Consider the following 16,743-nt stretch of genomic DNA (forward strand, 5'->3'; position numbering starts at 1 on the left):
CGGGTATAGGGTGGATACGTGGGTTTGAGTAGGGTGATCATTGCTCGGCACAACATCGAGGGCCGAAGAGCCTGTTCTGTGCTGTACTGTTCTATGTTCTATGAATGGTCATTGGCATGCAAGGTTAGCTCTGTTTGGCTCTCCATGTTTGCTACCTGACTTGCTGAGCACTTCTAGCCGCCTTTGTTCTTATTTCAAAATAAGGGGGCCCGATGGACCAGACTATGGATTAATTTGCTGATCTCCTTCTGCAGACATTGCTATCGGTGTGGTGTATCACAGAAAATGGTCTCCTTGGGGAAATCAGTTGTGCTGTCAAATTAAATCAAGTCACATTCTTCTCATGAGAATTTGCTACTCGCAGTAATATTTATGGGTACTAAAAGAAGGCCCGTTGCACCCTGAAGGGAATAGAGGGCTATGTGGGTGGCATGTGAACTGGTAATTAGGCTAGGAGGAAGCTTGCGTGGAATATAAGCACTAACGTAGAACAGTTGACTTCTTTCCTTGCTGAGGATTCTTTATACTGTGCTGGAAGGCACTTGGTTTTATAAAATAGCTCCTGTTAAACGTCAAGTGCGATCACTGAATTTCTTTGTGTTTTACATTAGGTTGCGGAGTGTGATCGTTCTGAAGAAGGACTTTTGCAGAAGTTTGAACAAAGGTGACCAATTTTCTGTTGCAGTTTATTGTGATTGTTCCAAATCTTTGGCTTGCTTAGGTATTCATTTGTACATCAGTGCTGTTCCTCCTATAAACAGTCCCTATCTTAAATTCAGAATCCTACCAGGATGGTGCGGCGGCGCAGTGGTTAGCACTGCTGCCTCCCGGCGGCAGGGACTCTAGTTCGATTGTGACCTCGGGTGATCGTGTCGAGTTTGCACATTCTCTCCGTGTCTGCCTGGGCTTCCTCCGGGTGCTCCGGTTTCCTCCTACAATCCAAAGATGTGCACGTTAGCTGCATTGACCATGCTAAATTGGCCCAAGGTGGGGTTTGGGCCAAGGTGGGCTGCTCTTTCAGAGGGTCGGTGCAGACTCGATGGGCCGAATGGCCTCCTGCACTGTAGGGATTTTACGATTCTTGTTTTTGAAATATTTTTTATTCTGCTCCTTTTTCACATTTTCTTCCAAATTTACACCCACCAACAATAAACAATAATCAGTAACAAATATGTCAATACCCATATTAATAACAACAATCCCATCCACCCATCAACCCCCAAACATCAGCCCGCATGTTTACATAAACAAATGACAAAAAGGAATCAGGAATCACCCACAGTCACCATTAACACACAGCGCCCCCCTCCCCCAAACCCTCCCACCCACACCGTCCCACCCACATCCCCCCAACTAATGTTCGGTTATCCAGTTCTTGAAAGTGCTTAATGAATAATGCCCATGAATTGTAGAACCCCTCCACCCTTCCCCTCAGTTCAAACTTAACCTTCTCAAGAGTCAAGAATTACAACAGGTCCCCCCGCCACGCCAGGGCACAGGGTGGAGAGGCTGCTCTCTATCCCAACAGGATCCGCCTTCGGGCGATCAACGACACATCTTCTACACCTTCAAAGAATCGGCTCACCCTCGCCCTCGTGAGGTGTTCTCTGTACCACCTTCAGCTATATCAGCCCCAACCTCACTCACAAGGTTCAGGCATTCAGTCTCCGGAGCGCCTCACACCAGAACCCGTCCTCCAAATCCAATTCTCCAAATTCTTCCTCCTACTTTGCTTTGATCCCTTCCAGTGGTGCCTTCTCCTCTTCCAAAATAGCCCCGTAGACCGCTGACACTACCCCCTTCTCCAGTCCCCCTGTCGCCAGCACCTCCTCCAACAATGTGGAGGTCGGCCCCTCAAGGACGTTCTGTATCTCCTTTCTGGCAAAATCTCGTAACTGCATGTATCTAAACATTTCCCCCTGCTCCAGCCCATACTTCGTTTCCAGCTCCTTCAGTCCTGCAAACCGACCCCTAAGAAACAAATCTTTCAGTGTCTTAATCCCCTTCTCCTCCCATTTCCGAAAACTTCCATCCCACCTCCTGGCTCAAATCTGTGGTTCCCCCGAATCGGCAATTCCCTTGACCCTGCCCCCAACCCGAAGTGTTGGCGAAACTGCCTCCAAATTCTCAAGCTATTATTACCGGACTCCGAGTTTTCCCCCGGAGCTATCGGGAGCAGCGCTGTTGCTAGTGCTTTCAATCCTGACCCCCTGCACAAACTCTCCTCCATTCTGACCCACTGGGAATCAACCCTTCTGATCCAGCTCCGCACCGTCTCCACATTCACCACCAAGTAGTAGTACATCAGGTTCGGAAGACCCAAACCCCCTGCCTGCCTTCCCCTCTGTAGCAGCACCTTTCTAACTCTGGCCACCGTAGGATATTATGATTCTATGGTACTGTCCAATATCTAATCATGCAATAGCATAAACCAGGTGTGGTTACAGAAGGGCTCACTTGTAATCTGAACTGGATGTTGTGTAAATTCAATTTCGATATCGCTGTTATCCAGGTGGAAATTTGTTTCCTGTAAAATTGTTCATTTATTAAAAGAAATTAGATATGAATGAACAACAATAAAAGAAAGAAAATTACCCTATCACAGAAATCTAGCTTTAATTAAATATGTATTCAAGAAATCTATTCCATTGCATTCAAATAATCAGTCCGTGTGTCCCACCCTGAGTGCATATCTTCGTCCATGCACCAAACACCTTTTAAAAGTTCTTGTAGAAAAGGGTTCAAACGCATTCAGGAACCGATTTGTCCTCCATCTGAGGGATTGTAGCCTTTTCAGTCCTTTCATATGTGCCCTCTTGTATTTCTCAAACCTTTTATAGGCAGACTGGAAGCATTTTCAACGAGACCAGGTCTAATGTGAATTGTTCGCCTCCATTATCTTACAGATAACAAGTGAATATACAGGCTATGTTATGGTCAAAGCCTCCCACTTGGTTTCAGTTCCATTTCTTCCTCATAATGAAAATTATATGCCATGCAATCTTACCCTGGATAAGCAGTCTGATTACTGTTTGCTTTGGGATGGTCTAATATTAAAACAGATAATGCCTTACATGGACATGGTCAACATTGATTTTTCAATAAGCTACCTCGGTATTTCCCTCAGCAGGTCATGCTGACTGGCTGACCAGAGTAATAGATTTTGTTACATCCCTTCACTGGAAGTGAGTGGGCTGCCTCTCCAACTTCCCCATTCAATAATTTGCCAGTAGGTCTATCGTTGGCTACACACAGACACACACTGTTGGATTGAAATTATTAAATCATCCCAACAGTAATAGGCATAGATGTTTGTAGAAAACCTGAAACAAGATAGAAGATTAATATATAAACACCTCTTTGTCTTAATGATTATGATAAGCAGAACACTAAACTTGCATAAACCCATTTTAATTGAAAACATGTTTCTCGAATGTAAATCATTTCCAATTTTATGTGGGGGGTGGAGGGGGAATAAATAGTCCAAAAAACAAATACAAAAGCTGATAGCTTGTGGTGTTCACTGATGCTCAACTACAAGTAATTTCTCAACACGCTCAATTACATTGTGTTAGATGGATTGGCCATGCTAAATTGCCCCTTAGTGTTCAGGAATCTGTGGGTTAGGTGGGATTACGGGGTTGCAGGGGATAAGGTGGGGGTCTGGGTAGGGTGCACCTTCAGAGGGTCGGTGCAGACTTGATGGGCCAAATGGCCTCCTGCACTGTACGGATTCTGTATCAATACCTAATGTTTAGAGTCAACTGTTACCAGCGCAGAAATGAACACAAAAGTGAATAAAGTGGCCACATAATATTATAATGGGGTTACTCCAATGATATGCTGGGGGAAAGTTAGAAGAATTAAAACCACTTCTAAGGAACTAAAGTACTGGCCCCCATGTACTCACACTCACACATTGTATAAGTGGATATGTAAACCACAAATTTAGGACAGCACGGAAGCACAAGTGGATAGCACTGTGGCTTCACAGCGCCAGGGTCCCAGGTTTGATTCCCCGCTGGGTCACTCTGTGCGGAGTCTGGTTTCCTCCGGTTGCTCCGGTTTCCTCCAAAGATTTAGGTGGATTGGCCATGATAAATTGCCCTTAGTGACCAAAAAGGTTAGATGGGGTTATTAGGTTACGGGGATAGGGTGGAAGTGAGGGCTTAAGTGGGTCGATGTAGACTCGATGGGCCGAATGGTCTCCTTCTGCACTGTATGTTCGATGTTCACTCGAGGTTCAGAGACAATTAAGGTTTTAAATTTTTTTGGTAATCTGTTGGTCATCAGATTGCATTTAAACCTAGATCATTTTTCTGAGCGATTCTTCTGTGCATTGATCCTCTTCTGTTTCTCTAGTTTATTGGAGGAAATTCTGTGCTACATCAACGTGGTTGCTCACAGTGTGGAGGAGAATGCAGAGAAACCAACAGCCAAATTCTGGAGAGCTCTACTCAACCGGTCATATGATGTCTTGGATAAAGTAGGTTTGCAACCTCGCTGGTCTTAGTTGTTGATTTGCTTTTCAAAAATGTAAATTTGCTGCCCATGCAAACTGACAAGCAGACGTGTTCTCCAACATAGTTATAGAGATTCTTACGAGAAAGGAATATTCATTTTGGCTTCATCTTTGTTTCCATTTGGCCTCCACTCCTTGGCTTAGGACATGATCCAAACTGACACTTGAATGTAGCAATGCTGAAGTGCTGCATTTAAGATGAAACACTAAACTGAGAAATCCCTTCTGCCTCTCAGGTGGACGTCAAAAATCTCTGGGCAGTATTTGAAGAAGACCTGGGGCTGGATTCTCCAATAATGGGGCTATGTTACGCTGGCGTTTCACTCTGGATCTTCCTCTGGCTGCGGATACTTCCGGTCGGGAGCCCACGCATGCGCACGGCGCGGTCTGCAGCGGACTCGGACTGCGGGCTTCAAAAATGTAGCCCCCGCCACCCCCGGGATCACGCGCGCCTGTGGGTCCATGATGCCTGGTCGCTCCCCTGGCTATTCATGAGGCCCCCCCCCCCAAACCGTGATCGATCCCCCCCACCAGGGCAGCCGCGGACCGAGGGTCCGGTCCCAATTTCCAGGTAAACGGCCATTCCCCACCCCTGCGCCGAACGCGATATCGGCGCCGAGGCTGAGAATCCAGCCCCTGATGTATACCCCTCAAGCAACATCACTAAAACACATTGTCGAGTCCTGTATGATCTGCATTATAATGCCACTGTATTTACTAATGGATACATGAATTGGTTGGCATTAGCTAATGAACCTGACTTGCCGAGGATGTAATTACAAAGCAATCCGTCTAAGCACACTTTATATCCCTGGTACAGGTGAATGCCTTGCTACCGACAGAGTCCTTTATTCCAGTGATACAGGGGCTACTCAGTAATCAGTTACCTTCCGTTCGACGTAAAGCTATGGATCTCCTCAACAATAAGCTCCAGCAGCACAAAACCGTGTGCCAGGAACATCAGGTGTGTTCTTTATTCTCTTATAAAATGAAATGCAAATGTTTCTATCTTGTGAACAGTATTGATTTAAAAGTACTGGAATGTACATGTTGCCTTAATTTGAGGTTCACAACCTTGAAGCTTCAGGTGTTGAAGGATCAAGACAGAGCTGCCAACATTATAGGGTTGGATCCTTTGATTTGAAGACTAAAGTGCTGACACTGGCATGGTAACAAAAGTGGCGTTTTACGCCCGTAAAAATGGCGCAAAAGTTGCACCGATCCTCCGTCTGGTGGGGGGCTAGCAGCCGCGCAGTGTAAAGCCCCAAGCTTTACCTGTGGATACAGCCGGAGAATTGACGGGTCCATGGCCGCACGTGCATGGTGGTGGCCTGCAGCGGCCCCGCGCAGACCCGGCCTGCCAAATAATGTCCCCCTTTAGCCAGGCTCGCCACCCCCGGAACACACACACACACACACACACACACACACACACACCCCTGACTGTGACAGAGGTCGACTCAGTCCGCAGCCGCCACGCCGGGTTCACGAAAATGAAAAGGACAAGTGTTCTATGTCGTTGGGAACTCGGCCCAGAGCATCGGGGGAGGGCTTCAGGTGATGCCCTGAGGCCGTCCCGACGCTGTGCGTCGTACTCTTGAGGGGACGGAGCATTGCAAAAGCAGCGCCGCCCCTGATTTGGCGCAAACAAGTATTCTCCAGCCGATCGCTGAACTTGCGTTCGGCGACCGAAGAATGCCGCCCTATATTTTTTGATTCAAAACACAGCCCTGTCTTCAGCTGATTAATCAGTTGATCTGAACCCTGATACAGACACACACCCGGTTTCAGCCGGAAGACCAATAACAAACCTGAGAAGGCTGACCCAAAAATCCTCCCCAGAGCCAACCACAGATCCTTACACAGAATCATACAGCACAAGAATGAGTCCATTTAGCTTGTCATGGCTGTCCCAACTTTTTGAAAGAACAATCCACTTGGCCCCACTCCCCTCTTTCTCTATAGCCCTGCAATTTTTCCGTTCAAAATAAATTTCTAATTCCCTTTCAGAGTTGAAGGCTAAAGCAATCATGCTCATCCTGATTCAGTTAGCAGCTCTGGTCTGATATGTCAGATGTGTCCTTTTAAATAGACATAGAATTTACAGTGCAGAAGGAGGCCATTCGGCCCATCGAGTCTGCACCGGCTCTTGGAAAGAGCACCCCACCCAAGGTCCACACCTCCACCCTATCCGCGTAACCCAGTAACCCCACCCAACACTAAGGGCAATTTTGGACACTATGGGCAATTTAGCATGGCCAATCCACCTAACCTGCACATCTTAGGACTGTGGGAGGAAACCGGAGCACCCGGAGGAAACCCACACGCGCACGGGGAGGATGTGCAGAGTCCGCACAGACAGTGACCCAAGCCAGAATCGAACCTGGGACCCTGGAGCTGTGAAGCAATTGTGTTATCCACAATGCTACCATGCTGCCCCAAGCTACAAATGTGCTCTTGTGGCTTTGCTTAAGCAGCCTGCATTAACTTTGAAGTTGGCACTGCCACCACGGTAGTCATTGTGAAGGCTCCTGAAAGGACACCGGCATTAAGTGTGTACAGTATACAACACTCACATACAGAGTACAGTCCTCACCTTTATAGCATTTGGAGAGCAGTTATGCATGTTCCTCTTCGTCCTGTGACCATGGCTGGTGTGGGGAAAAACTATTAACATCTCAGCTGATCTTGCTACTTGGTGTAATGGGGGTTGAGTGATGCTGGAGAAGACCAAAAGGTAGGGAACTCGAGAAGATATTCCAGTAGCTTGAGAATTATTCAATTAATCACAGATTTATCTTATCCACTAAAGGGTCTCCTCTTGGTTATAACACATAACTGAGTTTCTGCAGAACCATGTATGTTTTCTTTTAAGCGGTTTGATTTGATTTCTGCAATACGTGCGCCAGCAACTTAAAAAAGACGAGAGTCCTCTGGACTTTCTCGTCAGTTATTTTTAGGCTGATGACTCTGTATCATTGGGCAAAATTAACTAGATGGATTTCAAGCTTTTGCATTGTGACTGCAAGGTGACCATTCAGCACATCGTTCCCATACCAGCTATTCACGATCAGATTTCCTCTCATCCTCAATACAAAAGCAAAATACTGGATGCTGGAAATCTGTAACTTCTGAAATGCAGGGCAGTTTATCGGGGGAGGGGGGAGGCCATTAAAGGGGGGCATGATTTACCTACTTTCGACTGAGCTGACCTCGACTGTAGGCCCCAGGAACCTGCTGCATTACATAGATCTCATCCAGCCTGAATTGGAAGGTTACAATTACAAAGGGGCACAAGTTCAAGGTGAGGGGGGAAAGGTTCAGTGGAGATGTGTGGGGCAAGTTTTTTTACACAGAGGGTGGAGGTGGCCTGGAATGCACTGCCAAGTGAGGTGGCTGAGGCAGATACATTAGCTATCTTTAAGACTTATCTGGATAGGCACATGAACAGACGGAGTATAGAAGGTGGTTGGTCTAGATAGGACGCGTGATCGGCACAGACTTGGAGGGCCGAAGGGCCTGTTCCTGTGCTGTTTTGTTCTTTGTTGGGTGGTATAGGATCACCTGGATTATCAGGTAAGTAATTTCAAGTGGAATGGCAATCTGGATCAATTTCCACTCCATTGAAAGTTAGAGTTCCATACCCAGCAAGTCAGGCAGCACCTATGGAGAGATACAGAGATTAAAATTTCAGGTCAATGACCCTCCATCTAAACTCCAACAACTCTCTTTCTGGCTGCAGAGATTCTGAAAAACATGCGTAATATTTCCAGCATTTGCTGTTTTTACTCCGATTAACCTTTTTTGTTTGAATGAAAAGAAATCTCCATTTTCTCTAGTCTGTCCTCAGATCAAAAACTGCTCATCCCTCATATTTACTCTTTTAATTTTTTTAAAATAAATTTAGAGTACCCAATTATTTTTTTCCAATTAAGGGGCAATTTAGCATGGCCAGTCTGCCTACCCTGCACATCTTTGGGTTGTGGGGGTGAGACCCACACACACACGGAGAGAAGTGCAAACTCCATAAGGACAGTGACCCGCGGCTGGGATTGACCCTGGGTCTTTAGCACCATGAGGCAGCAGTTCTAAACACTGCACCACTATGGCGCCCTATTTCCTTTTCAATACATTGTTATTTCTTTAAAGGACTCAAAGATTGGCATTAACCTTCTCGGTCATAGGGGCAACACGGTGGTGCAGTGGTTAGCACTGTTTCCTCACAGCGCCAAGGACCCGGGTTTGATCCCAGCCCCGGGTCACTGTCTGTGTGGAGTTTGCACATTCTCCCCGTGTCTGCGTGGGTTTTGCCCCTACCACCCAAAATGATCTGCAGTTAAGGCGAATTGGCCACGCTTAATTGCCCTTTAATTTGGAAAATAAAATTGGGTTCAATTTATTTTAAAAAATCTTCTTGGACATAATTTGAACTGTCTGGTATTCAAGAGACTGAGCAATGTGAAAACCTCGAGGAAATGCAGGGAATCCACATTATGGCAATCTGAAAGAGAGTCTATGTTTCTCCTTCAGATATTGATTCACCTGATCTGCATTCTTCCACAGCTCCTGGTTTCACCTTAAGTAAATAGTCCAATTTGTATTTCTTAGAACCAAAGTGGATAACCTCGCATTTTCTCATGTTAAACCTCATCTGCCATTGTGTTGTCCACACACATTTGTTTCTACAGGTGGTGGTGGGTGTTGCTAGCTAGCTAGACCAGCATTGATTACCCGTCCGTAATTGCCCTTGAGAAGGTGGTCTTCTTCAACTGCTGCAGTCCATGTGAAGTGCAATAAATCTTTTTTCGTTGTCCTTGTTTATAGACCATCTTGTTGGGTCTTTCTAAGTCTCTTTACAACTTCCTGTTCTTACCTACACAACTTAATGTGCCACTGAACGCGAGTTTGAAAAATTTCATATTTCTAGTCTCGTTGGTTTTCTTTTGTTCCCATTCTTTGTATGTTTGTGAGAAATGGTTGTTTCAGCCTGTCTTTTTTCCTCACCAGGTGAAGTTGCTTTTGAACCTGATTGAGGAACTTCTGAAGGTTGCCTGCTGTAAAGAAAAAGAAGTGGAGCAAGCCATTAACCGACAGACAGCCCTCTTCAGCCTGAAGCTCCTGTGCAGGTGCTTTGGTACGAAGCACCAGGATTCATTTGTGCCTGTGCTGGCATCTGCTGTTGACCTCATCACAGGCAGTGAAGAGGAGGAGCATAATGTGCTGGGAAGTGCATTGCTTTGTATAGCTGAAGTTACCACTGCAATCAAAGCAATGGCAATACCACAGCTTCCAAGGTATAGAACCTGAGAAATACCTTCACACTGTACAAAGAGAACTCATCAAAAAACTGTAATCTGTAACAGTAGATAAAAGAGTAGCACCCTGAGAAATTTTGTTGCTATATAACATTTCTTGGGGTTATATAAGAACAAGGTGGGTAATTTACAGACCCGATTGCAAACCAGAACCTTTTTTTAGCTAGTGGACTACTTGTATAAATTGGAAATACCCCTTTGTAAGAATATTTCAGACTATTAAATTGTTAATGTATTGAGTAGGAATAGCCTGTGATTTCTTAAGGTTTACAATTAGTAAAGGAGAACTATATTTGTTCTGATTCTGTAGATAAAGATGAAAACTTTGTACTTTAAAAGCTGATTTCATCTGCTCTCAATTTTCCATGTCCCTCAGTGGAACAGAGCATCCTGAAATTTACTGTGCTTAGTTGCAGTACATGGTGCTCAACTGGCTGAGTGCATTTCTGCACAGTTGGAACTAAAGGCGGAAGTAAAAAGGAAACCTATTATTATGTAATGAGTCTTTTGTTTTCTTGTTTATGGGCCATTTTGTTTTCAAAACCTACCAATGCTCGCACCATAATGAGAATGGATTTATTTTGTGCAGGCTGATGCCAGGGCTTCTAAAGACTTTGAAAAAACAGAAGGTGCTGCTGTCCAATGAGATTTATTTACTAAGTGCTGTTACAGCTTTGCAGAGAGTTGTGGAAACGTTGTCACATTTCATCAGCCCCTACCTGCTGGACATCCTAGCACAAGTAAGGTTTACGGAATTCTGTTACTGTGTAGCAGAAGCCACGTGTGTTATTTTCATCAAGCTAAAGTACTCATGGAGTGATATTTTCCTATAGGTCACCCACTTGACCAAGATTGCTTCAAGGAAAGGCCATTCTTCACAGCTTGATCTGCGTCTAACATCGCTCCGAACAACGCTGGCCACAAAGCTAGCTTCTCGAGTTCTGCTGCCAGCGATCAGCAAATGCTATGATAAACTTGTCACAGCCAATCAGGTCAGTGCTGTTTCCCAATGGGATTTCTCTTTTCTTTCTCTCTGCTATTTGAGTTGATGGTGATGGAATGTACCAAAGGCCCAAAATGTTATGCATCTGTTGCTGTGGGCATTAAGTCTCGGGTTATAGCGCAGTGCTAACCTGAAAGGTTTGTTATTGTACAATAATTTCACACGAGTTTATTTTAAATCAAAGCTGTGAAATATGCAGTCACATTTACATCATAAAAATGTCATCAACATCTAACTAGATTAATGAATTATCTGGATTCAGATATATTTTAGTCGCATCACTGTGTAGCTTAGTTGGCTATTTGAACAGCCTTTTAAGGCCTTTTTAAGGTTTTGTAGAAACCTGTGAATGGTAAATGCGTGTTGTATTAGGTTTGGATTTTTGCATAATACCTAAACATGCATTTATTATAATTGAATTTTAATGATCTTACTATCTCGTGCAAGGCTTTACATTTTATTGCTTTCCTGAAGCCCTTTTATCTTAATTTTTATTACTGTCACAAGTATGCTTACATTAAAACTGCAATGAAGTTGTTGTGAAAATCGCCTCGTCGCCACACTCCGGCACCTGTTCGGGTACACAGAGGGAGAATTCAGAATGTCCAATTCCCCTAACAAGCACATCTTTCGGGATTTGTGAGAGGAACCAGATAAGGGCCGGCATGGTGGCGCGGTGGTTAGCACTGCTCCCTCACGGTGCCGAGGACCCGGCCCTGGGTCACTGTCCGTGTGGAGTTCTCCCCGTGTTTGCATGGGTCTCACCCCCACAACCCAAAGAGATGTGCAGGGTAGGTGGATTGACTATGCTAAATTGCTCCTTAATTGGGGGAAAAATTGAATTGGGTACTTATAAATTTATTTATTTTTTAAAAAGCTTGAGCCGCAGATTGGCCTGTTATCCTGTTGGGAGAATGGCATATGGCTTGCACTCTAAGGGACAAACACTACAACTCTACCTGTTCACACTTTTGCATGCGCCACAGGTTTTTTTTCAGCCATTCAGTTTCAGTTGCGATCAGCTGAACCAGCAGATTGTTGAACTCGGACAGAGAGTATGGAGTTATGGAGAGCCAGGAGTCGGGCAGTGATGGCTGTTGTTTATTCCTACTTGACAGCTCATGAATCCTCTATTGTAAATAAGGTTATTTGGACAGTAACAGTAGCACCAGCAGAATTTGTCTTATCACCTCATGCAAGATGTTAGTCATGAGAAAATAGAATTTGTTTCTAATTTGTTTGTATCTTCTCTTAGAGTTCTTTAGGTCCACTTTTCGATATCCTGAAGGAACATATTAATAACGTAGAAAAGGAACAACTGATCTCCCATCAATCTGAGCTCACATTGTTCTTCCTCAAAGCCCTGGATTTCAGAGCAGACCATTTGGAGGTATTGCGCACAGGCTGAATAATATATTTATTAATTTTCCAAGAGTACATTGAGAGAGAAAATCACAAATTAATTTTCTGCAGGTAATTGACGGGTGAGGGAGAATTCCTCTGAATTTAAACACAAAACATAAAGCGTAACCAAATTTTGAATACCTTCTGGTTCAATTTGGTAACACAGCGTGTGGGTCAGAATGTAGCGGAGTTGAAGACTCCCAACTAATGCTTATGTTCATTAACTGGGCTGACGCTGCAGTGCAGAACTGAGTCAGTGCTGGTCCACTAATTGGGAAATTGCAAACCTGTTCGCAGAATTTTAAAATGATCACCAGAAGAGTGAAGGAGAGATTTTGGAGATTTCTTTTACCAGGAAGGCTGTTAGGTCATGGAAAGCAAGGGAAAATTTGAAAAGTGATGAGACTGTGGGAATTATGGGCTAACTGGCCTCCTTCTGTGTTGCGAAATGCTACACATCAGTGCTGCACGATGGAAAAAGCAGATCCCATGAGATTTAAGGCGGAACCCGGTATCCCCCTGCCACCTTGGCCAATGTTCCTTGTTCAACTAACCACCAAATAGCATTTACATCTCATTGCAGTTTGTGGGATGTTGTTGGTGCAGAATTATGTGCTTCATTTGCTTTTTGTGCATAAGAATCTATTTGTTGTGTAATGTGCTTTGAGATGTTTTGATAGACAAAAGATGTAATCTCGATGCAAGCATTTATTTACTTGTACAGACTATATAATGTACCAAATTGTTTGACATAAAGTCTTCCTTCGCTTGACCACCAGTATGCACACACAGCTGTGGTTTATGATCTGCTCTTGCTGATATTTTACTATATATTCTACACTGGTCAGCCCTCTGCAAACCAGTCATGTTCAATATTGAGTTTAAATGGGCAGAAGGACATGAAGGTTCATACCCCATTGGCGGCCTCAAAACCTGGTAACCCCCATCGTTTATTGTGCTTGATTAATGAAGGGTATATGTATGTTTATGTTTATAATATAGTTAAGTATTACTCCAATTAGTTTTTCATATTCTGCTTAAAATGACCATGAAACCAATTTTCCTTTTGTTTCTCTTCTCCCCCCTCCCCCCCACACACACAGGATAGTTTGGACCAAGTGGGTGAAACTGAGGGACATGTAATTAACTGTCTGGTTGCTATGGTAATGAAACTTTCAGAGGTTACCTTCAGATCTCTGTTCTTTAAGGTATGTTGCTGATATCAAATGAGCAGCTCTCTGATATTCTTCATTAGAATTCTGTAAAATATATTTTTATTTGTAACCTCTGACCTACGGTTTGTTTCTGATCAGCTGTTTGACTGGAGTAACTCTGCGGGATTCCCTAAAGATCGGACAATTACATTCTATCGTTTGGCGGACTGCATTGCAGATAAGCTGAAAGGGTTATTCACCCTCTTTGCTGGGCAGTTAGTGAAACCTTTTGCTGATATTCTGAACCAGACAAACACTGTCAAAACTGGTAAGACTAAATCAATTAACTGTTAAAATATGAATATACCTCAGTGGTGGGGGCAACTTTTTACAGACATTAATCTGGGACAAAATTAATTGACACTTGGAAAAATGTGGTAACCAGCACAGAAACCAATTTGGTTGAGCTTTTCGATGGAAGTAACGAAAAAGGCAGATGAGGGTAATGTGGTTGATGTTATGTACATGAACTTCAAAAAGTACTCGTCAGTAAAATGGAAGCCCGTGGGATTAATAGGAGAGCAACTGCAAGGAATCAAATTTAGCTAATGGACAGGCAGCAGTGAGTAGTGGTTAGTGGTTGCTTTTCAGACTGATAGAATGTGAAGTTCCTCCAAGATCGGTGTTAGTACCGGTGCACTTGGTGCACTTTTTGATATAGATTAATGGTCTTCAGTATGCAGGGCACAATGTCAAAGCTTGCAGCTAACGCAAAACTCAGAAATGTAGTATTTTTAGTAAGGAGCACAGCAGCAGATATCAGATGGACATAGAATGGTTGACTAAATTAACTAATGCAGAAACGTGTGAAGTGATTATTTTCATAGTATCCCTGCAGTGCAAAAGGAGACCATTTGGCCCACTGTGTCTGCACCGACCCTTCGAAAGAGCCACCCTACCTAGGCCCAATCCCCCGTCCTATTCCTGCAACCCCACCCTAAGGAGCAATTTTGCATGGCCAATCCACCTAACCTGCACATCTTTGGACTTTGGGAGAAAACCGGAACACCTGGGGGAAACCCACGCAGACACTGGGAGAAGGTGCAAACTCCACACAGTCACCTGACATCTGAATCGAACCTGGCTCCTTGGCCCTGTGAAACAGCAGTGCCAACCACTGTGCCAGCATTCCACCCCAATTTTTGTAGGAAGAATGACAATACAATATCAAAGTGGATCCAGAACATAGAGACCTGGGGATGAACATACAGACATGTTTAAAGATAGCAGAACAAGTTGGGAAGGCTGTTAAAAGGCAGGCAAAGTAGGGAAGTTTCCTTTGTGAAACACTTGTTAGGACTCAGCTGGGGTATTGTGTCCAGTTCTGAGCACCACACTGGGAAGGATGTCAAGGCCTTAAGACAGGATGCAGAGGAGATTTATGAGAACGGTAACAGAAGTGAAAGATTTTGGTTGGGCGAAGAGAGTAGAGACATTGGGTTTGTTCCCCTTGGTGTAGAGAAGATTTATGGAAAGATTTGATCAAAATGTCCAGAATCATGAAGAGTTTTAAGAGACATAATATAGGAGGCCCAATCAGCAGTGATTTATGTCAAATTTCTTATGTATATCAAACGCACTATGACTAAATTAACAAATGCAGTTTGTTTTAGTGAACAGCAGAATTATTCAAGTATTAAATTCAGTGGGTTATCATTTTGTTTTCTCCCGAAAATAGACGAAGCTTTCTTTGACTCAGACAAGAACATGGAGAAATCTTGCTTACTGCTTCAATTTGTCTGCGACTGCATGCACAAAATCTTTCTCTACGACACTCAACGGTTTGTCAGTAAGGAAAGAGCTGATACTCTCATGATGCCCTTAGTAGATCAGGTTTGTAAGTCTGCTTGAACGTTTAATTCTAACTGTCAAAACTGCTCCTATCTCATAACACACAATTCATATATTCACATGAGTACACTGCTCATAATCTATCAATTTGTCTTTATTTGGTGCTATACCTAGATTACTGTTGAAGCATAATGTACACAAGCCAAGCAGCATTCCCGATGCAACCGGTAAAATAGAATGGCACTGCACAAATGGAGGCCATTTGGCCCATTGTGTCTGTGCTGACCTTTTGGTGGAGCTATCCAATTAGCCCCGCACCCCAGCTCTTTCCCAATAGCTGCGCAAATGTTTTTGCTTCAAATATTTACATCATACCATCACTGTGTTCACATTACATGGCGTGTGTGTGTGTGGGAACCGCCGATCTTTCTATCTACAAAGAACCTCTGACAAATTTTTAGTTTGGAAAATCAAAATTGAAGACCATAAACAACACAATCTAATATTTCATTTACATCACGAATAATAACCCATTCCAAATTTCGTCATACAAATTTGGATGATGTGACTCTTATAGTTCATGTTGCCATCTTAACTGCTCTGTTGCATTGTTGTCATCAGGATCTACTCCAGCCAGAGCTAATATTTTCACTGCGCAGGTGTGCTTCTCATCATAGATTGGCAGAATTTGGCCAACAGATCACACCTGTTTAATCACATTATGTAAATATCATCCTGCGTGCATTTATTTTGCATGAAAAAAGGAATTTAAGCCGTATCCAAAATTTAAACTATACCTGTTGACTATTATTGGAGGTGGAGTAGGAATCCTTCTGAACACATTTGAGCTTTTCGGTTTATGCTTTACAATATCTATCCATCATTGATCATGGCTGTGATCATTTTTAGTTGGCATATGGACATGCATTTATTGTATTACAACATATATATTAATGACTGCACTAAACTCTGTCTTTCCATTGTTCTTGGAGTAAAGTGTAAATATGTTCTGAAATGGTCATTTTTTTTGTAGCTGGAAAACATGGTGGGAAGTGAGGAGGAGTACAAGGATAGGATGACTAATCATCTTATTCCATGTATAGCTCAGTTTTCTGTTGCTATTGGTGATGACTCTGTCTGGAAACCACTAAATTACCAGATCCTGCTTAAGACGCGACACCGCTCATCGAAGGTAGGTAACCGTGATGGTGAGGTGAAGTTCAGCCTCTCACAAAACCATTTTTTTTAAAGGCATTTCCACTTGTATTTTATTAGTTATTGTTTTATGTTGGTTATGAGATCAAGCTTGTTGGCTGCACATTCAGCAGTGTTAATGTTTTCAGGCACTTATGGTCTTTGATAATCATGGTTTGCTGCAAATGCCAAAGCTTTGATTTAGCTTCCTTAATGGTTTTCACGGTGCCACAGTGGCTGCCTCACAGCACCAGGTGCCCAAGTTCAATTTCGGCCTTGTGTGATTGTATGGAGTTTGCA

General features: G+C 43.6%; 1 protein-coding gene across 2 annotated transcripts in view; it reads left to right on the forward strand.

The window, feature by feature from the left end:
• The window catches only part of heatr1 (HEAT repeat containing 1), a 95,879-nt gene that overhangs the window by 74,651 nt on the left and 4,485 nt on the right, over positions 1 to 16,743 (forward strand). For both annotated transcript variants that reach the window (XM_038814348.1, XM_038814341.1), the window contains exons 33-43: positions 612 to 664; positions 4,363 to 4,486; positions 5,343 to 5,486; positions 9,530 to 9,816; positions 10,427 to 10,577; positions 10,671 to 10,829; positions 12,096 to 12,230; positions 13,348 to 13,452; positions 13,558 to 13,726; positions 15,137 to 15,291; positions 16,283 to 16,441. In XM_038814348.1, coding sequence (XP_038670276.1) covers positions 612 to 664; positions 4,363 to 4,486; positions 5,343 to 5,486; positions 9,530 to 9,816; positions 10,427 to 10,577; positions 10,671 to 10,829; positions 12,096 to 12,230; positions 13,348 to 13,452; positions 13,558 to 13,726; positions 15,137 to 15,291; positions 16,283 to 16,441 — 1,641 coding nt within the window. The remainder of the gene's footprint in view (positions 1 to 611; positions 665 to 4,362; positions 4,487 to 5,342; positions 5,487 to 9,529; positions 9,817 to 10,426; positions 10,578 to 10,670; positions 10,830 to 12,095; positions 12,231 to 13,347; positions 13,453 to 13,557; positions 13,727 to 15,136; positions 15,292 to 16,282; positions 16,442 to 16,743) is intronic.

This window comes from Scyliorhinus canicula, chromosome 1 (assembly GCF_902713615.1).
Source record: "Scyliorhinus canicula chromosome 1, sScyCan1.1, whole genome shotgun sequence".
Taxonomy (NCBI): Eukaryota; Metazoa; Chordata; class Chondrichthyes; order Carcharhiniformes; family Scyliorhinidae; genus Scyliorhinus; species Scyliorhinus canicula.